Source organism: Heterodontus francisci, chromosome 9, assembly GCF_036365525.1.
Source record: "Heterodontus francisci isolate sHetFra1 chromosome 9, sHetFra1.hap1, whole genome shotgun sequence".
NCBI lineage: Eukaryota > Metazoa > Chordata > Chondrichthyes > Heterodontiformes > Heterodontidae > Heterodontus > Heterodontus francisci.
In genome coordinates, this window is record NC_090379.1 from 4214221 (window position 1) to 4238127 (window position 23907).

Below are 23907 nucleotides of genomic sequence, written 5' to 3' on the forward strand. Positions count from 1 at the left end.
CACACATGCAGATGTATGAGGTCACTGTAAGTAGGCGAACAGCCACACAATCTAGAGCTGTGCACTCAGCTGGGGTATCTTATTTCTTTCTGAATGTGAAACTTTTAAACAAACCAGACACAATTGCTTCAGACAATAAATTCATGCCAAAAAAAAGAACAACTTTTTTAAATCACAAGAACTTAACCAGATTCATTCCTTGTCCGGTGTACTGAATCACTGATTCTGACACAAAGAGTTGGGGGGGGGGGGGGGGGGGGGCACCGAATCAAACTAGAAATCTTCACTAAGAGGTGTTAGCCATCATTCAGTGATTACGTGCTTGCCTGAGTCAGAAGCTCAGATATATGAATTCAAGCCCCACACCAGAGACTTGAGCACAAATTCTAAGCTGACATTGCTAGCATTGAAGAAGTGCTGCACTATTGAAAGTGCCATCACGACAGTGACTACACTTTCAAACTACTTCACTGGGTGTAAAGTGCTTTGGAACTTCCTGAAAGGCACTTTAGAAATCCAATTTCTTTCTATGGAGGCCTGGGAACAGATCATGCGTCCCAGGATATCAGGCCAAGGAGCATCAGCAACAAAGAAAACTGAGTGAAGAGGAGGAGGAAACACAAAACTTCTCTCCCCCATCCCACCGGCTAGTTTATGAGCATTAAAAGGGGGTGTCACCAGAGAAGATCCAGCTTTTCCAGTGTGTATTCCATGAGTTGGGAGCAGTAAATTGGATGAGGAGGAGCACATGCCTGGAAGCGAACCTATCCAATTTTCTGTCCAATGCAGGAACATCTGCTGTAATATTATTTAAATGAACATTACATAAAGCAGGTTTTTAAAAAAAACTTGTACAGCCACATTGCAGTCAACATATCAGTTAAGGTAAAGACCTGGAGAAGAACTTAGGCCATCAGCGACCAGCATTTAAAATGAACAGGACAACACCTCTTTAAACAGGCTGGGCAGGAATCTCATACTGACACACCAAGTGTTTGAATGTTGGCATTCCACCCCATCATTTCAAGGCCTTGGGAGACATTAGCATGCAACTTATTGCTTCAAATCAGAGCTGGATACTTCAGGCCCCATGAAATCAATGATTTGGTTTTGGAATGAATCCATGCTTTATGTACATTCTGACCTGCCCAAGTCACTCTACACCTCAGACTTGCAACACGCAGGGTCTAGCAAAACTATGGATCTTTATTAAACAAATCGGATTCTACCTAGCTGAGATGTAGCTGGTCCACTCGTGACACTGGGGACAGTGATGAGGGGAGTGTAGGAGTCTGTGGCGCCAACATTTTCATGTGTTTGGTAGCCAGTTAAACTTGATACTCCCTGCAATATTAACCAGCCTCACTGACCGAGAACCACAGTGATAAAAAAAAGAAACAAGCACTTACATTAATGGACAGTGAGAGGGAGATCACACTCCCTAAGAGGCACATATTTTCATTATTAGCCACTTGTGTGGTCAAGTAATGATTTAATCCTGTTGTTATGAGGAGAGTCAGATGGCAGAATCGTCAAGTTACACTCGTCAACCCTTGTTTTGAGTGGGAGGCCAGCAAAAAAAAATTAACCCTTGAGGCATATTTCAGTACCATTAAAGAAATTAGCCAACTCCTTGGAATGATATTCAGCTACAACAAGCAGCAGTATGGCCTGGCTTAGTAAATTCTGGAAGAAACATGTGCTGACCCATGGCCTCACCTCTTCCCATCTCTGTAACCTCCGCCAGCCTCTGGTATCTTGTACCCCAAGCATTTTCACCTCAGCACCTCCTTTAAGATTCTCTGAGTCAAAAGGTCATGGGTTCAAGTCCCACTTCAGAGACTTGAGCACATAATCCGGGCTGACACTCCCATTGCACTACAGAGGGAGTGCTGCACTGTCGGAGGGGAGTTCTCCACGGTGACCTGGCCAATATTTATACCTCAACCAACGTCCACTAAAACAGATTATCTGATCATTATCGCATTGCGGCTTGTGGGATCTTGCTGTGCGCAAATGCCGCATTTCCTGCATTACAACAGTGACTACAATTCAAAAAGTACTTCCTTGGCTGTGAAGTGCTTTGGAACATCCTGAGTTAGTGAAAGGTGCGATAGAAATACTAATTCTTTTTTTCTTAAAACCTACATTTTTGATCAAGTCTTGGTCATCTGGCCCAATATTTTTTTATGTGGTTCAGTGTCAAATTTTAGTTGCTAACACACTCTTGTGAAGCCCAATGAGATACTCTTTCTACATTAAAGATGCTGTGATGTTGTCTGTTGCTCATAAGAGTTCATGTGCATGGCCTGATCAGCTGAAGATCATTCTCGTGCTCTGTTATATTCTTTCCAAGACCATCATCTATCATCGTTTATTCATTATACAATCTGAATTCCAGGAATGGTAGTCTCCGGCTGTGAGGAGTGCTCAGGAATTCCCATCGTTCATTCTCCTGCCAATAACTTGGTGGAAGTTGGAGATGGGAGCAGGGCTCAGAGCTATCACCTAGCAAGCGGAGGGGAGGGGAGTGTTCTGTGGTACGGCTGATACCATCCCTTCACCTCAAGAAGCTCGCTTCAAATCCAAAGCACAGAGGGAGTAGAAGCTCCCCCGCACACAGAGCAGACCGCCAATCCAAATAAAGGTGTTGAAGTTTCTGTCAAGCTTCTACCAATGCCAAGCTGACAACATCCAGCTGTTGGTAAATCAGCCATTACAAACCCTCCATACTGACACTGGGGCACTGAGAACGTGACACAAGCAGAGATCAGTGGTACCTAAGCCGCATTCTCACATTCAATCACCTGCTAGTAATCTGGTGGAAATCCTGAATTGGGCAGAGTACTGGCTCAATACTGCAGTGGAGAAGTCTCTCTCTGCTCCTGCCTCTACAATATCAACTCAATAAAACATTCCAAGGTGCTTCACAGGAACATTATAAAACAAAATTTGACACTGAACCACATTAAAAGATATTACGACAGACAATCAAAAGCTTGATCAAAGAGGTAGGTTTTAAGGAGTGTTTTAAAGGAGGAAAGTGGGGTGGAGAGGCAGAGAGGTGTAGGGAGAGAATTCCAGAGCTCAATGCTGAAGACACGGCCAATGGTGGAGTGATTGAGCAAGAGGCCAGAATTAGAGGAGCACAGATACCTGAGGGTTGTGGGGCTGGAGGAGATTACAGAGATGGGAAAGGGTGAAGCCATGGAGGGATTTGAAAACAAGGATGAGCATTTTAGAATCAAGGTGTTGCTTAACCGGGAACCAATATAGGTCAGTGAACACAGGGGTGATGGGTGAACTGGATTTGATGCAAATAAGGACATGGTAGCAGAGTTTTGGATCATCTCAAGTTTACGGAGGGAGAAAGGTGGCAGGCTGGCTAGAAGTACATTGGAATAGTCAAGTCTAGAGGTAACAAAGGCATGGCTGAGGGTTTCAGCAGATGAGCTGCTGCAGGGGTAGAGTCAGGCATTTGAGATTAGATTAGAGATACAGCACTGAAACAGGCCCTTCGGCCCACCGAGCCTGTGCCGAACATCAACCACCCATTTATACTAATCCCATATTCCTACCAAACATCCCCACCTGTCCCTATATTTCTCTACCACCTACCTATACTAGTGACAATTTATAATGGCCAATTTACCTATCAACCTGCAAGTCTTTTGGCTTGTGGGAGGAAACCGGAGCACCCGGAGAAAACCCACGCAGACACAGGGAGAACTTGCAAACTCCACACAGGCAGTACCCGGAATCGAACCCGGGTCCCTGGAGCTGTGAGGCTGCGGTGCTAACCACTGCGCCACTGCGTTGCTATGGAAATAGTAATAGGTGGATATGTGGTTGGAAGCTCATCTTGGGATCAAATATGGCAGCAAGGTTGCAAACAGTCTGCTTCAGCCTCAGACAGTTGTCAGGGAGTGTGATGGAGTTTGTGGCTAGGGAACAGAGTTTGTGGTGGGGCGCGGTGGGGACAAAGACAATGGCTTCAAACTTCCCGATATTTGGTTGGAAGAAATTTCTGCTCATCCTGTAGCGGATGTCAGACAAGCAGCAAATCAATTTAGCGACAGTGGACAGATCGAGAGGGAGGTGGTGGTGAGGTAGAGCTGGATGTCATCAGCATACATGTGGAAACTGATGCTGTGTTTTCGGATGATGTCGCTGAAGCGTAGCATGTACAGGAGAAATAGGAGGACACCAAGGATAGATCTTTGGGGGACAGCAGAGGTAATAGTGCGACAGCAGGAAGAGAAGACATTGCAGGTGACTCTCTCACTATGATTAGATAGATAAGATTGCAGCCAGACGAGTGCAGTCCCACCCAGCTGGATGACAATGGAGCGGCATTGAACAGGACGGTGTGGTCAAACGTGTCAAACACTGCAGACAAATCAAGAAGGATGAGGAGGGATAATTTACCATTGTCACAATCTATGAGAATAAAAATTAACTACATTCACTGTTGTAAGTCAATTATACATTTTGCCTGGTTTACTGTGGGAGGTGGGAGGGAGGGTGAGTTAAATGTACTCTGTGTTGATATTCTCTCCTGCCTCACCTCCACATAAATTTTGCTAAACCTCTGCTCCCTAACTGTCTGATACATTAGTGTGGGAACGGTTTAAAATGAATGTGTGCCCTGGGCTCACAGCGTGTCCCCCTGGACTGCTGATATGTAGTTTGCAGCATCGCGCTGCAGCTGTTTGTGAGCATGAGATGAAGGCAGCCTGCTGCTCTTTATGCCCTGATTACTGGACTAGCCAGTGTTAGCACATCACTGGCAGCTGGCACAGTCCAGCAGTGGGGCGGAGAGGTGAAAGGCGGGTGCGATTCAGTGTTTCAGATAGTTTGTAGATTATTCCTGTCAGTTCACATTACTGTTAAACTGGAGGTGAACTTTGCAAATTAGAATAGAAATGGTATCATTATGAGTTTGAGTCTTGCACTGCCACAAATATTTTTTTTGTATTTAGAGATACAGCACTGAAACAGGCCCTTTGGCCCACCGAGTCTGTGCCGACCAACAACCACCCATTTATACTAACCCTACAGTAATCCCATATTCCGTACCTACCTACACTAGGGGCAATTTACAATGGCCAATTTACCTATCACCTGCAAGTCTTTGGCGGTGGGAGGAAACCGGAGCACCCGGCAAAAACCCACGCGGTCACAGGGAGAATTTGCAAACTCCGCACAGGCAGTACCCAGAATTGAACCCGGGTCCCTGGAGCTGTGAGGCTGCGGTGCTAACCACTGCGCTACTGTGCCGCCCATATAATGACAATCCAAAAGAGAAAGCTCGGAGGGAGGGGCAGATAGTACATGGGGGAGAGAGAGAGTCAGACAGAGCAAGAAGAAGAGGGAGAAAACGCAAAGGGTAGCATGAGACAGACAGAATGCGAGAGACAGCATTAGAGAGAGATGCAGAGACAGAGACAGCGAGAGAGCATGAGAAAGAGCATGTACCGAGAGAGTACAAGAGCAGAATGAGATAAAGTCACAGCATATTGAAAGAACACAACACAAAGCAAGAAAAAGAGCACCAGAAGAAAGCATGAGAGTGGTTTTTCAGAGCGGTTTCGGACACCATGACGTACTATGAGTACCGCTGAGCTGAAATCTGCTGGTAAATCATTTTCTCATTGCATATACTGATAGAAGGAGGCGATGTAAGCAAAAAATCAACAATATATTAAATCTACTGCATTACTCCATCTGCTGCCTTGCTATTTCTCAGTGAAATACACCACAACTCTCAATTCTAGTGGAGGCAAGGGTTGGACGGGGGGGGGGGGAGCGGTGGGAGTGTAACAGGTGATATCTGATGGGAGTGGAAAAATGGCTGATTATTGGATCAGCCCGCCCACCAGATACCAACAGTTACACTACACCCTCCTTGATTGCATTATAAATTGAAAGTTTTATCTATAATGTAAAACAACCTTAGTGATAAAAATATCAACATCAATTATGTATTGCATCCTCTATCACTAATCACAGCACACGCAGGGTTACATTTGGGACTTGTCCATTACTTTGCAGGCCATGCAGAATACACAGCTCAGTGTTGTATGCCACAGGCATCGAAATGCATTTGAAAATTGTGCTTGTGGAGCATAATGGCCAGGCTGGGGGCAGAGCCACTAGTTTTGTCTTCGATAGCTGCCTAGATAGGTAATTATCTCTCACCATAACAGGTTGTTCAAAGAGTTTGGAATTGGTTGAATGGGTTTCTCAGAAAGAGCTATTAAATCCAAATATTCCATGTTAACTGGCAGCTTGAAGCAGGAAGGTTGACTGATGGCTCTATCAAAGGGAAAATTATGTAAGGATTGTGAGGAGGGCAGGACCATGTTTTTTTTTCAAAAATCTTTTCCATACTCAGTTGCTCAGCTATCGAATGGTTACTAGGCTGGCAAGGGTCGGAGTGATTCAGAGGTTCCACTTTAGCATCCATTCACATGAGGAACAGTGACTGTGTTTCAATTTAATGTTGTGAAGTAGCATTGCAGAAGGGTCTTTGCTGCTGCACATATCGAAGAGAACACTAAAAGCTGTCATCATTCTTTGCAAAAGGGAAGACTTGCATTTCTACAGCACCTTTCATGATCTTAGAACATTCCAACGCGTTTTACAGCCAATCAAGCACTTTGAAGTGCAGTCACTGTTGTAACCTGGTAAATATGGCAGCCATTTAGCACACAAGTTCCCACAAACAGCAATGTAATAATGGCCAGAATATCGGTTTTTATTGGTTAAGGGATCAATATTGGCCAGGACATCAGGGAGAACTCCCCTGCTCTTCTTCCAATAGTGTCTGTGGCATCTTTTACATCCATCTGAGGGGACACATGGGGCCTTGGTTTAACACCACATTTGAAAGGCGGCACCTCTGACAGTGCGGCACTCCCTCAGTACCGCACTGGAGTGTCAGGCTGGATTATGTGTTCAAGTCTCTGGAGTTAGACTTGAACCCACAACCTTCAGAGGTGAGAGTGCTAGCCATGGAGCCATGGCTGATACCAAAGCACTGTTCATCCACAACAGCATTGTTCAAGAAATGTGCTTGTTGCTTTATAGCTTGAGTTGTTGTCTGAAGACAAGGGGATCAGATGGTCATTCATGATATATTCCCTGAGCCCGAGTACAGTGACAAGAGCTCTCTATTCAATCACTAGGTCACACTACATTAACAGACATATTAGGTTGATGAAAGTTTCACGGGGAATGCTACCTCTTACTAATGAGAGAGGCTGGAAATGGTAAATGCAAAGATCATACCTTGCTTAAAAACCCAAAAACACAGAAGTGAAAGGAAATACCACACTGAGACTGCCAAAAGTCTAAGGGGGGTCAATAAATGTAAGCCTAATAAACTGTTTGACAAAAACACAAAGCGTAAGTGGGGACACGATCAGACAGACTTACCATCCTCGTAAGTTCAGATTGAACTATTCAACAGAGAGGGTGGGGAATATGTGGAGCAGTCTGTCCAGGTAGTATTTGCAACTTCAAAGAGATCTAGACAGAATTTTTGACACAGGAATATAGGAATTGTGGGACAAAAAAAAGATTGGCGTCCATCCAGTTAGCTTTCTACCATCCTGGTAATCACGTGTTACGGACAGATGGAAAAGGGTGTGGGTGATTCCCACTGTTCACCTCCCAACTGACCACAATTGCGTTTTGTTAAAATGCTGCGTTAGCCCGAGTGCCATTTGGGTCCAATAAACAGACAAATGACAAGTTTTCTCGTAGGTTAAAAAAGATAACTATTTTTACACAATTCACTCATGTACATATTCACTCATATACACACACACATACACAAAAACAGATAGAGAGAAACAAAAAGTACGTAGTTTAAAGTTCAAAGTAAGGTAGGTGTGCGTGGTTTACAGTAAACCTGTTGAGTTTTCTCAGGTGGATAGTCTCTTTTAGAGGTGCAGACCTGGGTGTTTTTAGTCTTAAATTTGTTGAGGTGTTGTAGATTTCTGGTGGTTAAAACTTCAGACCGGAGATGGTGGTCACTTTAATTTCTCTGCTGCAGCAAGTTGAAGTGCAGAATTAGCAGCAGGGCTTCTTCCTTGTTTGGCTGGATCTCTTTCACAGCCCCTGGTTGGACTGTTTTCTGAAGGTGTTGGCTTGATTGCCCCCTCTCTCTCCAGAGGGTTACTTTTGTACAGTAAAAATTCATCACATTAGAGTTTCCACTGGGAGACACATGGCTCACTCCCCTGGTGTGACCACACAGTGGACCAGGATGTGGAGACCATGGCTTTTTTTAAAAATTCGTTCATGGGATGTGGGTGTCACTGGCTAGGACAGCATTTATTGCCCATCCCCAATTGCCCTCGAGAAGGCTATTGATTGATGTCTGAATAGGGACCCTTCTGTTAACGCGGTGCTATTTCACACCATTCAATTTTGGTTTGAGCTGTGAGTCTGTCGGTCTCCAGAATCCTTTGCAAGTTCATTCACGTTGACAAGAGTCATTAATGCAATAGTGCTCGTTTCAATTTCTCCCTGAGTTATTTCAGACGAGGTTAACAAGTTCCATTCTTGTAGACAGATTTGTTGATTTCCAGCACAAGAGGGGTCACATGACTGCTACTCCATTTTGACTGTGCTCCAAGTGGCCATGTTCTTGTGCTTTTGTTTACCAGTTTGTTTTTAAAATTCATAATTCTTCAATTTCATTATTTCATCATGGCTCCTTCCATAAATGACACGATACAGCAATAATGGAGGTGTTGACTAATTAAAGGAAACAATCTCGATAAATCAGATGAAGGTGGGAATGTTATCCCGGCAGCGGGGGTCTCAATGATGGGAGAAACCGACACCGAGATGCATTGTCTCTTCCGGAGGTTCCGCCAAATTTAGTGCCAATCGGGCACTTAAGTGGACAGCAGCAGGCCTTCCTGTCACCAGAAGTCCCACCCTTGGAGAGCTGCTGGCCACTCAGAGGCTGGCAGCTGCAGCGCCACCACAGAGGTGGTGGCTTCTACTGGAGGTGACCATCCTGGAGGTCCAGAAACATTGCTGGAACCAGGCCTCAGGTAGGTCAGAGTAGGAGGGGTCTCTCAGGATGTGGGTCGCAGTGTGGCCCTCAGCCGGCCTGCCTTTTCCTGATGCTGGGTCCCTCATTCACGCACTAAGTGCCTTTTGATGAGGAGCCCCCCACCGGAGCCAGGAAGCAGCCTGCACGGTTTTTCCTACTGTGCTTCCCATGCAGCAACAGGGCCAGGGCTGCCCTCCATATGGTAATTGTCCACACAGGTAATTCCAGCTGTAGCGGAAGAGCCCCTTAATTGGGGGTTAATTGCCCAGTTAAGGGCCACAATTGGTGTCAGGGCGAGAAGGTGTCAGGGAGAGAAGGCCGTTCACAGACCTTCCCACAGGACTAAATTTTGGTGGAGGCAGGGAACCACCCCCTGCTCCTCCCTCCCGCCTCAATCCCACCCGATTTTATGCTCTCCCCAATTCCAAATTTGCCAAGGGGGAGAGCATAAAATTCCACCCAAGGTGAGGAAAACCCCCCTGTGGCAGAGAGCTTTGGGAACCATAGGTCAAGAGTTACCTGTTCCTCCCAAACACTTTATACTCACCTCACAGCAGGTGTCAAATTACTCACGTACTGTGTCCCAAAATGTTATTGATGAATCAGAAAATCAGAAATTTACAGCATGGAAGGAGGCTATTTGGCCCATTGTGTACACACCAGCAGACAAGTAGCCATCCAGCAGAGTTTCACTTTCCAGCTCTTGGTCCATATCCTTTTAGGTTAAGGCACTTCATGTGCGTATAGAATCGAACAGTCATTAAGGCACAGAGGAAGGCCATTCGGCCTATCGAATTCATGCTGGCTGGCTGTGGTGCAATCTAGTTATTTCCATTTCCCCCGCTCTACCTCCATAGCTGTGCAAGTTTATTTCCTTCAAGCACGCAACCAATTTTCTTTTGAAATCATCGATCGTCTCTGCTTCCACCACCCTCAAAGGCATCGAGTTCCAGGTCATTAACACTCGCTGTGTAAAAAACCTTGCCCAAAACCTTCAATCTGTGTCCCCTAGTCCTTGTGCCATCAGTTAATAGGAACAGTTTTTCCTTGTCTACCTTACCTGTCATAAACTTGTCCACCTCTATCAAATCTCCCCTCAATCTCCTTTGTTTCGAGGAGAACAATCCCAGCTTCTCCAACCTAACCTTGTAGCTAAAATCCCTGGAAACATTCTGGTAAATCTACTCTGCACCCTCTCAAGGACCCTCACAGCCTTTCTAAAGCATAGTGACCAGAACTGGGCGCAATACTCTAGTTGTGGCCTAACAAGAACTTTATAAAGGTTTGGCATAATCTCCCTGCTTCTGTACTCAACACCTCTATTTATGAATCCCAGGATCCCAAATGCATTGTTAACTACTCTCTCAATATGTCCTGCCACCTTGATGCATATGAATCCTCAGGTCCCTCTGTCCCTGCACACTCTTTAGAATTGTGCTATTAAGTCTATATTGCCTCTCCCTATCCCATAGACTTAGATGAAGGGACCGAAGATATGGTTGCTAAATTTGCTGAAGACACAAAGATAGGCAGGAAAGTAACTTGTGAAGAGGACATAAGGAGGCTACAAAGGGATATAGATAGGTTAAGTGAGTGGACAAAGAACTGGCAAATGGAGTATAATGTGGGAAAGTGGGAAATTGTACACTTTGGCAGGAAGAGTAAAAAAGAAGCATATTATCTAAATGGTGAGAGATTGCAGAGCTCTGAGGTGCAGAGGGATCTGGGTGTCCTAGTGCATAAATCACAAAAGGTTAGTATGCAGGTACAGCACATAATTAGGAAAGCTAATAGAATGTTATCGTTTATCGCGAGGGGAATTGAATACAAAAGTAGGGAGGTTATGCTTCAGCTATACAGGGCATTGGTGAGACCACATCTGGAGTACTGTGTACAGTACTGGTCTCCTTATTTAAGGAAGGATGTAAATGCGTTGGAGGCAGTACAGAGAAGGTTTACTAGACTAATACCTGGAATGGGTGGGCTGTCTTACGAGGAAAGATTGGACAGGCTAGGCTTGTATCCGCTGGAATTTAGAAGAGTAAGAGGTGACTTGATTGAAACATATAAGATCCTGAAGGGTCTAGACAGGGTGGATGTGGAAAGGATGTTTTCCCTTGTGGGAGAATCCCGAACTAGGGGTCACTGTTTAAAAATAAGGGGTCACCCATTTCAGACAGAGATGAGGAGAAGTTTTTTCTCTCAGAGGGTCACGAGTCTTTGGAATTCTCTTCCTCAAAAGGTGGTGGAAGCAGAGTCTTTGAATACTTTTAAGGCAGAGGTAGATAGATTCTTGATAAGCAAGGGGGTAAAAGGTTATCGGGAGTAGGTGGAAATGTGGAGTAATCAGTTCAGCCATGAACTTATTGAATAGCGGAGCAGGCTCGAGGGGTCAAGTGGCCTACTCCTGCTCTTAATTCGTATGTTCGTATGTTCTGCGAGAATGCATCATCTCACACTTATCTGTATTAAATTGAATCTATCACTTGTCTGCACGTTATGCTCACTTATCAATGTCTTGCTGCAGCCAATGGGTATCATCCTGTTTGCCATTCCTCCAAATGTGGTATTGTTGGAAAATTTTGAAATTTTACTCTGTATCCCAATATCCAATACATTTATATATAAACAAAAAAAAAGCAGGGGCCCTCGCACTGACCTGTGGGACCACCACTGTCTACCATTCTCCAGTGTAAAAAACAACCATTTACCATGACTTCCGTTCTAAGCCAATTTTTATCCACTTGGACATTAACCCTCCTTATCCATGAGCCTCAGTTTTGGTAACCAGTCTTTTATGTGGTACTTTGTCAAATGCTTTCTTAAAATCTGTATAGGCAACATCCATTGCATTCCCTTCATCAATCTTCTGTTATTTCATCAAAAATTTAGATTAGTCAAGCATGATCTGCCTTTTACAAATCTGTGCTGGCTCTCCTTAATTAAGTCAAACCTCTCCAAATGCCTGTGGATTTTTTTTTCTTGATTATTGTTTTTGAAACATTACCCACCACTGACCGGCCTATAGTTATTCGGGCTATCCTTACACCCTTTCTTTAATAAGTGTGTCACATTTGCCACTCTCCAATCCTCTGGCATCTCCCCCGTATCTAGGGAAGATTGGAAGATTATGACAAGCCCTTCTGCTATCTCCATCCCCACTTTCTTTAGAAACATGGGATGCAAGTTATCCGGACCAGGCGACTTATCCACTCTAGGCATAGCCAGCCTTTCCAGTACTTCCTGACCTATCCACTACCTCTACCATCTCCAAATCTACCGATATTTTCCTTCGTAAACACCGATAAAAAGTACTCATTAAGTATTCTCGCCTTTCCCTGCGTCTCTAAGCATGTATCACCTTCTTTGTCCCTAATAGGACACACCTTGCCCTTACTGCCCACTTATTTACATGCTGGTAGAAGATTTTTGGGCTCCCTTTTATGTTGACTGCCATTCTAGTCTCATATCCTCTCTTTACGAGTTTTATTTTCTTCTTCACTCCCCCTGTATTTGGCCTGATTCTTGCTTGAAGAATTCACCTGACACGCATCACCCTCTTTTTTAGTTTCATCATATTCTCTATCTCCCTAGTCATCCAAAGAATCCTGGCTTTGTTTCTCCTACCTTTCGCGGTTGTTATCCAAGTACTTTATAAATGTTATAAGGGTTTCTGCCTCTACCACTCACAGGCAGTGCACTCCACATCCTCAACATCCTCTGGGTGATAAAATTTCCCCTTGAATCCCTTCTAAACCTCCTACCTCTTAGCCTAAATCTATGTTCTCTGGTTATGGACCCCTCAACCAAGTGGAATACGGCCTTTCTATCCACTCTGTCTAGACCCCTCATAATTTTATATACTTCAATTAGGTCTCTCCTCAGCTGCCTCTGGTCCAAAGACAACAGCCTTAGCCTATCCAAACTTTCCTCATAACTAAAATTCTCCAGTCCAGGCAACATCCTCGTAAATCTCCTCTGTACCCTCTCAAGTGCAATCACAGCTTTCCTATAGTGAGGTGACCAGAACTGCATGCAGTACTCCAACTGCGGCATAACTAGTGTTTTATACAGTTCCAGCATAAGCTCCCAGCTCTTATATTCAAGACTTTGGCTAATAAAGGCAAGTATCCCGTATGCCTTCTCGACCACCTTATCTATTTGTCCAGCCACATTCAGGGATCTGTGGACATGCACTCCAATGTCCCACTGTTCCTCTACACTTTTCAGTATCCTACCATTTATTGTGTATTCTCTTGCCTTGTTAGCCTTCCCCAAATGCATTACCTCACACTTCTCCGGATTGAACTTCATTTGTCACTGCTCCGCCCACCTGACAGGTCCACTGATATCTTCCTGCAATCTACAGCTTTCTTCTTCATTATCAACCAGAAACTAATTTTTGTATCGTCTGCAAACTTCTTAATCATACCACCTACATTCAAGTCCAAATTATTGACATGAGACAAGTGAAGGAAGCATGTAAGACACAGAGCATAAATGAGATCGTTAACTCTGGGACTGTAATGGCCCTTTGCAGCCCAGTTAATTGATATGTTCCAATACATCCTGAGCTCTCTTCTACAGGAGGAATTCTTCATGTCTCCCTCACTAATAAGAACACCATACTAAAACTCTTCCAACAACACACCTTCCACAGGGCTCCCAAGAACTGCCACATACAGCAAAGTAGCTGCAAGTGTATTTACCATCCTTACAGAAGCTGTTTGATACATTGAAATAGCTTAGAACATAAGAAACATAAGAAATAAGAGCAGGAGGTAGGCCGTTTAACCCATCGGGCCTGCTCTGCCACTCAATAAGATCATGGCCATTCTGATCATGGCCTCAACTCCACTTTCCTGCCTGCCTGCCCCACCCCACCCTCCCCCCCTGTAATCCTTGACTCCCTTGTAGATCAAAAATTTGTCTAACTCAGCCTTGACTATATTCAATGACCCAGCCTCCACTGCTCTTAGATGTAGAGAATTCCAAAGATTAACAACACTTAGAGAAGAAAGTCCTCCTCATCTCCATCTTAAAAGGGAGACCCCTTATTCCGAAACTGTGCCTCTTAGTTCTAGATTTCCACATGAGGGGAAACATCTTCTCGGCATCTACCCTGTCAAGCCCCCTCAGAATCCTATATGTTTCAATAAGATCACCTCTTATTCTTCTAAACTCCAATGAGCAGAGGCCCAACCCTGCTCAACCTTTCCTCATAAGACAATCTCTTCATCCCAGGAATCAGCCTAGTGAATCTTCTCTGAACTGTTTACAATGCAAGTATATCCCTCGTTAAATAAGGAGACCAAAGCTGTACATAGTACTCTAGATGTGGCCTCACCAACACCCTGTACAGTTGTAGCAAGACTTCCCTACTTTTATATTCAAACCCCCTTGCAATAAATGTCAACATTCCATTTGCTTCCTAATTACTTGCTGTACTTGCATGCTAACTTTTTGAGATTCACGTACAAGGACCCCAGATCCCTCTGCTTCGAAGTATTCCGCAATCTCTCCATTTAAATAATATTCTGCTTTTCTATTCTTCCTGCCAAAGTGGATAACCTCACATTTGCCTACATTATACTCCATCAGCCAAATTTTTGCCCACTCACTTAACCTATCTATATCTCTTTGCAGACTCTTTGTGTCCTCCTCACAACTTGGTTTCCCACCTATATTTATATTATCAGCAAATTTAGCTACAATACACTCTGTCCTTCATCTAAGTCATTAATATACATTGTAAATAGATGAGGCCTCAGAACTGATCCCTGTAGCACCCCACTAGTTACAGTTTGTCAACTGAAAATGACCCATTTACCTTGACACTCTCTTTTCTATTAATTAGCCAATCCTCTATCCATGCAAATATATTATCCCCAACACCACGAGCTCTTATTTTATGTGACACCTTATTGAATGCCTTATGGAAATACAAATACAATACACCTATAGGTTCCCCTTTATCCATGCTGCTCCTTAGATCCTCAAAGAACTCTAACAAATTTGTTAAACATGATTTTCCTTTCATAAAACTATGTTTTCTCTGCTTGATTGTATTATGATTTTCTAAATGTCTTGCTGCCACTTCCTTCATAATGAATTCCAGCATTTTCCCAATTACAGATGTGAGGCTAACTGGCCTGTAATTTCCTGCTTCCTGTCTCCCTCCCTTCCTGAATAGAGGTATTATATTTGCAGTTTTCCAATCCGCTGGGACCTTTCCAGAATCTAGGGAATTTTGGAAGATTACAACCAATGCATCCACTATCTCTGCAGCCACTTCTTTTAAGACCCTAGGATGCAGGCCATCAGGTCCAGGGGTCTTGTCAACCTTTAGTCCCGTTAGTTTTCCTAGTGCTTTTCTCTACTGATAGTAATTGTTTTAAGTTCCTCCCTCTCTTTCTCCCCTGATTTTCTACTATTATTGAGATGCTTTTAGTGTCTTCTACCATGAAGACAGATACAAAATACTTGTTCAAAGTCTCTGCCATTTCCTTGTTTCCCATTATCAATTCCCCAGTCTCATCCTCTAAGGAATCAACATTTACTTTAGCTACTCTCTTCCTTTTTATATATTTGTAAAAGCTTTTACTGTCTGTTTTTATATTTCTTGCTAGTTTACTCTCATATTCTAACTTCTCCCTCTTTTTTAAGTCATCTTCTGCTGGTTTCTAAAGTTTTCCTAATCTTCTGGCCTACTGCTATTCTTCACAGCATTGTATGCCTTTTCTTTCAATTTGATACCATTCTTAATTTCCTTGATGGTTCATCCTTCTCGTAAAGCCTTTCTTTCTCAATGGAATATATTTTTGTTGAAAGTTATGAATAAATCTCCTTAAATGTCTGCTACTGCTTATCTACCGCCTTACCTTTTAACTTAATTTTCTAGTCTACTTTAGACAACTCTGACTTCATACCTTTTTGTTGTCTTCAGTTTAAGGCACTAGTTTCAGACCCAAGTTTCTCTCCCTCAATCACTCTTCCCTCGAGGATCCTTGCTATGACATCATTAATGACTCCTGTCTCATTAAACATTACCAGGTCTAAAATAGCCTGTTCCCTGGTTAGTTCCACAACATATTTTTCTAAGAAACTACCGTGAACGCACTCTATAAAGTCGTCCTCAAGGCTATCTTTGCCAATTTGATTTATTCACAATCTACCATCCAACCCAGGCAGAACACTCCGAGGAATTTTTACTTGCTAATGTTTGACCTGATTAAGCTGGACTGGCATCACTGAGCGTTGCCAAGCTAACACAAAACACTGCAGTCCTTGCTAATGTTGAACAATAACTCCATCTGGTAAAAAATGGGTTCTTTCTTCAGACCTTACCGGGAGGCTGCAGAAGTGATTCTGTCGACACTTGAAGTAGGTGCTTGAAGGTTGGGGTGGGTAGTGCGTGTCGGGCCCAAGTTTTTGACTGATGAGTGAAGGCCTGGAGTCATAAACGTGTTTTCTCTGCTCAGTGCTCCACTTGCCAGGTTCATGTTGGATAACTGAGAAAGAAAGAAATTAGCAATCATGGAGAGCAACATCGTCAGTCTTGTTTCTTTGCTCACCTGACACAAACGCCCAAATGTTGCACACACATACTATATTTTGATACATTAAAACATTGAACACAATAAAAAAAAAGACAAAATGGATATATCCATGAGGGAAAATGGATGCAAGGATAAACAGGAGAGATTTAGGATATAGAGCAAGAGGTTTTTTTTTTCCACAGTGGGTTTTGAGGCTGTGAAATTCACTACCGGAGCTAGGAACTGAAGCAGAGACCATGTCAACAGTTGTTTTTAAGATTGGTGAGTTAAATCCCCCAGGTTTTAAGGCCTTTGAGGTGTACATTACTGGATCAAGGTAGTCAATTTATGCCACAGCCTTGAAATTTCTCTTGTTCACAGATCAAGCTCATTAACTTAGGTTCCAGGTACACAGATCATTAAATGGACAACTTTAAAAAAAAATTTGTTCATGGGATGTGAGTGTCGCTGGAATGGACAGCATTTATTGCCCATCCTTAATTGCCCTTGACAAGGTGGTGGCGAGCCACTCTTGAACCACTGCTGTCCATTGGTGTAGGTACACCGACAGTGCTGTTAGGAAGGGAGTTCCAGGATTTTGACCCAGCGACAGTGAAGGAATGGCGATATAGTTCCAGGTCAGGATGGTATGTAGCTTGGAGGGGAACTTGCAGGTGGTGGTGTTCCCATGCGTCAGCTGCCCTTGTCCTTCTAGGCGGTAGAGTCCACAAGTTTGGAAAGTGCTGTCGAAAGAGTATCGAGTTGCTGCTGTGCGCCTTTTAGATGGTACACATTGCTACAACTGTGCGCCAGTAGAAGAGGGAGTGAGTGTTTAAGGTGGTAGCTGGGGTGCCAATCAAGTGGGCTGCTTTGTCTTGGATAGTGTCGAGCTTCTTCAGTGTTGTTGGAGCTGCATTCATCCAGGCAAGCGGAGGGTATTCCATCTGACTTGTGCCTTGCAGATGGTGGACAGACTTTGGGGAGTCAGAAGGCGAGTAATTTGCTGCAGAATTCTCAATCTCTGACCTGCTCTTGTAGCCACAGTACTTATACAAGGGGGGATGGTGGCATAGTGGTAATGTCACTGAACTAGTAATCCAGAGGCCCAGGCCAATGCTCTGGGGACATTCAAATCCCACCATAGCAGCTGCTGGAATTTAAATTCAATTAATTAATTTTTAAAAATCTGGAATTGAAAGCTAGACTCAGTAATGGTGCCATGAAACTACCATCGATTGTCATAAAAACTCATCTGGTTCACTAATGTCCTTTAGGGAAAGAAATCTGCCATCCTTACCTGGTCTGGCCTACATGTGACTCCAGACCCAGACCAATGTGGTTGACTCTTAACTGTCCTCTGAAATGGTCTAGCATTTGTCAGTTGTCAAGGGCAATTAGAGATGGGCGACAAATTGCCAGTGATGCCCATGTCCCATGAAAAAATAAAAGTATAACTGGTCCAGTTCAGTTTCTGGTCAATGGTAACCCCCAGGATGCTGATAGTGGGGGATTCAGTGATCGTAATGCCATTGAATGCCAAGGGGAGATGCTTTGAGTCTCTCTTGTTGGAAATGGTCATTGCCTGACACTTGCGTGGCACAAATGTTACTTGCTACTTAACAGCCCAAGCCTGAATGTTGTCCAGGGCTAGCTGCGTGCAGGCACAGACTGTTTCAGTATTTATGGGAGGTAAATGGTACTGAATTCTGTGCAATCAGCAGTGAACATCCCCACTTTGAACCTTAAGTTTGAGGGAAGGTCATTGATGAAGCAGCTGAAGATGGTTGGGCTTGAGGAACTCCTGCAGTGATGTCCTGGGGCTGAGGTGATTGGCCTCCAAAAAGCACAACCATCTTTCTTTGTGTGAGATATGACTCCAACCAACGGAGAGTTTTCCCCCTAATTCCGATTGACTTTAATTTTGGTAGGGTTCCTTGATGCCACACTCGGCCAAATGCTGCCTTGATGTCAAGGGCAGTCACTCTCATCTCACCTCTGGAATTCAGCTCTTTTGTCCATATTTGGATCAAGGCTCTGATGAGGTCTGGAGCCGAGTGGTCCTGTTAAGTGCCATTTGATTTCACTGTCAACGACACTTTCCATCACTTTGTTGATGATTGGGAATAAACTGATCAGGCGGGAATTGGCTAGATTGGATTTATCCTGATTTTTTGTGAACAAAACATACCTGGGTAATTTTCGGGTAGATGCATGTGTTGTAGCGGTTTTGGAACAGCTTGGCTAAGGGAGTGGCTAATTCTGGAGCACACATCTTCAGGGTCCATAGCCTTTGCTGTATCCAGTGCTTTTAATTGCTTCTTGACATCATGTGGAGTGAATGGAATTGGCTGAAGACTGGCATCTATGATGGTGGGGACCTCAGGAGAAGGCCGAGATGGCACTTCTCGCTGAAGATAGTTGTAAATGCTTTGGCCTTGTCCTTTGCCCTGACATGATGGACTCCCCCATCATTGAGGATAGGGATGTTTGTGGAACCTCCTCCTCCAGTTAGTTGTTTAATTGTCCACCATTCACGAGTGGATGCAGCAGGACTGCAGAGCTTAGATTTGATCACTTGTGGGATCACTTAGCTCTGTAAGCTCTGTTTATACAGGTAGAGAAAGTAATCATAAAGGCTAATGAAATGCTGGCCTTTATATCAAGAGGACTAGAATACAAGCAGGTAGAAGTTATGCTACTGCTATATAAAGCACACCTGGAATACTGTGAGCAGTTCTGGGTACCACATCTTCAGAAGGATCTGTTGGTATTGGAGGGTGTGCCGTTTACGTTTACTGGAATGATACCTGGACCCCAAGGTTTAAATTACAAGGAGAAATTACACAAATTAGGGCTGTATTCCCTGGAATTCAGAAGGTTAAGGGGTGATTTGGTCAACGTTTTCAAGATATTAAGGGGAATTGATAGAGTAGATAAAGAAAACTATTTTCGCTGGTTGGGGAGTCTAGGACTAGGGAATATAGCCGAGAAGAGCCAGGGCTTTCAGGAGTGAAATTAGGAAACACTTCTACACGCAAAAAGGTGGTAGAAGTTTGGAAGTCTCTTCCGCAAACAGCAGTAAATGATGGATCAATTGTTAATTTCAAATCTGAGATTGAGATTAACCTGCGGAGCTACAAACCAAATGCTGGAAAGTGGGATTAGGCTGGGTGGCTCTTTTTTTTCGGCCAGCGCAAATACAATGCGCCAAGTGGCCTCTTTCTGTGCCATAAATTTTCTATGATTTTAGGACAGATTTTTGTTACCAAAGGCATTAAAGGATATGAAGTTAGATCATAGATCAGCCATGATCTTCTTGAATGGCAGAACAGACTCAAGAGGCTGTGACATCCTCCTATTCCTAAAGAAACAAATTCCTGACATCTGGGTCAGGTAGATAGTAACATTCGGGGTGAAGACCTCTTATGGTGACCTGTAGGTGCTCAGTGCACTCATTTCCTCCTTTTCATTTCATACTCTCGTGTGTACTGAGGATCATCAGCTCTCACCTCAACCACAAGGGTGCACATCTCACCATAGCCACTAGTACATTCAATGTTCATTGGCTGAAGGAAGGAGAGAGGAAGGAAGGGAAAATTTCATTCTCACACACACAAACTTTCACATGTGATCTTCAACCACACCATTAGAATTGAACTATGGTGGGTATATGAGAATGGTCCTTGTTCAGAGGTCAGAGATTAGCTCCCACTTCCTTTCAAGGCTACATTCTTCCCCACTGTCTGAGTCACTCTGAAAAACAGTGCCTTGGAGCGAAGAAGATCTGCTGGCATAGTTAGATCATTCAAGGTGGACAGGTCTGGGATATGGTGAGGTGCGAATATGTGGGAACCACTCCAAGGAGCTGTCAAGCAAGCTTCCTGGTCCCACAGAAATATTTGTGAGAAATACCTGGAAAGTGCTCCGCTTGAATGTTATCACAGAATCGTTACGGTAGAGAAGGAGGCCATTAGGCCCATCGTGTCCGCACTGGCTCTCTGAAAGAACAATTCCCTCAGTTCGGCTCCCTCGCTTTCTCCCCATAATCCTGCACATTCTTCCTTTTTATATAACTGTCTAATTCCATTTTGAATGCTTCAATTGAACCTGCCTCCACCGCTTTCTCAAACAGCGCATTCCAGACCTCACTGTGTGAAAAAGTTTTCCCTCATGTCACTTTTGCTTCTCCTACCAAATACTTTAAATCTGTGCCCTCTCGTTCTCGATCCTTTCACGAGTGGGACAGTTTCTCACTATCTACTCTGTCCAGACCCTTCGTGATTTTAAATAACTCGATCAAATCTCCTCTAAGCCTTCTCTTCTCCAAGGAAAGCACTCCTAACTTCTCCAATCTATCTTCATAACTGAAGTTCCTCATCCCTGGACCCATTCTCGTGAATAAGTAGTCCCAGGAGTTACTCGCCCTGCCAGCACAGAATACACCAAACTGTTTGCTGTGGCAATCCAGGTGCTTGGTGTAGGGAGGAACTGAGAATTGTGAAAATTATTTGCTCGAGACGTTGTCAAGACTCACACCAACCTCCAGTCACTGTACGTGCATAGGTAACCACAGTGAGCTGTCAGGGTGAAGTTAGAGACATTCAGCAAATAAACGGGCCATTTGGCCCGTTCTATAATGTTCTATACTGGTGTTTATGTTCCACACAAGCCTCATCCCATCCTATCAACATATCTTTCTATTTCTTTCTCCCACATGTGTTTATCTAGCTTCCTCTAAAATTCCTCTATACCATTTGCCTCAAGTACTCCCTGTGGTAGCAAATTTCATATTCTCGCCACTCTCTGGGTAAAGAGGTTTCTCCTGAACTCCCTATTGGATTTATCAGCTTTTTTATTTATTCATGGGATGTAGGCATCACTGGAAAGGTCAGCATCTATTCCGCACTCCTAATTGCCCTTAAGATACAACTGAGTGGTTTGCTAGGCCATTTCAGGGGGCAATTAAAAGTCAAGCACATTGCTGTGGGTCTGGGGTCACATAGAGGCCAGACCGGTAAGGACATCAGTGAACATGATGGGTTTTTACAACAATCTGGTAGTTTTATGGTCACCATACTAATACTAGCATTTTTTATTCCAGATTTATTTGATTAACTGAATTTAAATTCCCCATCTGCTGTGGGATTTGAACTAACATCTCCAGATAATTAGTCCAGGCCTCTGGATTACTAGTCCAATAACATAACTATTATGTTACCATGCCCCATGACTATTTTATATTTATAACACTGAGTTCTGGTCTCCCCAATAAGTGGAAACAGCTTCTCTACGTTAGCACTATCTAATATGTTCATAATTTTAAAGACCACTAGGTCACCCCTCGGCCTTCTCTTTTCAGGAGAAGAGAGTCCCAGCTTGTTCAGCCAAGTGAAAGAAAAGGATCTTATCCCTCATCCAATATGAGTCAGGCACTTACATGCAGAGGTCTGCCAGGCAGGCCTATAAGTTTGTGTGTGTTACGTCACCTGATGTACAAAGATGTACACCTGAGACATCTAACGAAAGAATACAAGTACTGCACAAATGTTTAGAAACAATTACTTGATTGAACAGAAGCCATTAATGAAAAGTCAACAGGGTGTGTCACACACTTCAATATTACTGCCCTCAGTGTAGTAGGCGGGGCAGAGAGATATAGTAAGAATAATATGGGGAGAAGGTGGGTCGATGGAGTTGAGGGATATGGTGAGAAGGTGCATAGGTAGGGTCAAGGGATATCATGAGCAGGATAGGTGGGGTTAAGGAATATGTTGAGAGGTGACTGCCCTTGACATCAAGGAAGCATTTGACCGAGTGTGGCAGCAAGGAACCCAAGAAAAACTGAATTAAATGGGGATCAGGGAAAACTCAAAACTTGCTGGAGTCATACCTGACATTAAGGAAGATGATTGTGGTTGTTGGAGGCCAATCATCTCAGCCCCAGGACATCACTTCAGGAGCATCTGTAACCTCATGGCACAGCCTATCTCTTACTTTACCATTATCAAGCCAGGTTCAATAAGGAAATGCAGGACAGCATACCAGGAACACACCAGGCACACCTAAAAATGAGGTGCCAACCTGGTGAAGCTGCAACAAAGGACTACATGCATGCTAAACAGCAGAAGCAGCATGTAATAGACAGAGTTAAGCGATCCCACAACCAATGGATCAAATCAAAGCTCTGCAGTCTTGCCACATCCAGTTGTGAATGGTGGTCAGCAATTAAATAACTAACGGCAGGAAGAGGCTCCACAAACATCCCCATCCTCAGTGACAGTGCAGTCTAGCACATCAATGCAAAAAAAAAGGCTGAAGCGTTTGCAATCATTTGAAACCAGAATTGCCGAGTGGATGACCTACCTCGCCTCCTCCTGAGGTCCCCTGCATCACAGATGCCAGTCTTCAGCTAATTCAATTCAATCTACATGGCATCAAGAAACGGCTGAGTGTACTGAATTCTGCAAATGCTATGGGCCCTGACAATACGCAACTATACAGCTGAAGATTTGCGCTCCAGAACTAGTAGTGCCCCTAGTCAAGTTGTTCCAGTACAACTACAACACTGGTGTCCACCTGACAGGACAAAACCAACCCGGCAATTACCGACCCATCAGTCTACTCTTAATCATCAGCAAAGTGATGGAAGGTGTTGCTGACAATGCGATCAAGCAGCAATTAATAATCGCCTGCTCACCGATGCTCAGTTTGGGTTCTGCCAGGGCCAGTCTGCTCCAGACCTCATTATAGACTTGGTCCAAACATGGACAAAAGAGCTGAACTCCAGAGGCAAGGCAAAAGTGACTGCCCTTGACATCAAGGCAGCATTTGACTCAGTGTTACATCAACAGCCCCAGTAAAATTGAAGTCAATGGAAATCAAAGAGAAAACTTTCCATTGGTTGGTGTCATACTAACACAAAAGAAGATGGTTGCAGTTGTTGGAGGCCAATCGTCTCAGTCCCAGGACATTGTTGCAGGAGTTCCTCAGGGTAGTGTCCAAGGCCCAATCATCTTCAGCTGCTTCGTCAATGACCTTCCCTCCATCATTAGGTCAAAAGTGGGAATGTACAGCGTTCAGCACCATTCGCAACTCCTTACATACTGAAGCAGGCCGTGCCCACATGCAGAAAGACCTGGACAACATTCAGGCTTGGGCTGTTAAGTAGTAAGTAACATTCATGCCACTCGAGTGCCAGGCAATGACCATCTCCAACAAGAATGAATGTTAGCATCTCCCCATGACATTTAATGGTATTACATCACTGAATCCACCACCATCAACATCTTGGGG

General features: G+C 44.0%; 1 protein-coding gene across 11 annotated transcripts in view; it reads right to left on the reverse strand.

Annotated features, from left to right (window-relative positions):
• The window catches only part of ttll5 (tubulin tyrosine ligase-like family, member 5), a 432290-nt gene that overhangs the window by 160362 nt on the left and 248021 nt on the right, over positions 1 to 23907 (reverse strand). For all 11 annotated transcript variants that reach the window (XR_010975642.1, XM_068038454.1, XM_068038450.1 and 8 more), the window contains one exon: positions 16424 to 16587. Coding sequence is in view for 10 of the 11 variants with exons in the window: in XM_068038454.1 (XP_067894555.1) it covers positions 16424 to 16587 (164 nt within the window). In the remaining variant the exon portion in view is untranslated. The remainder of the gene's footprint in view (positions 1 to 16423; positions 16588 to 23907) is intronic.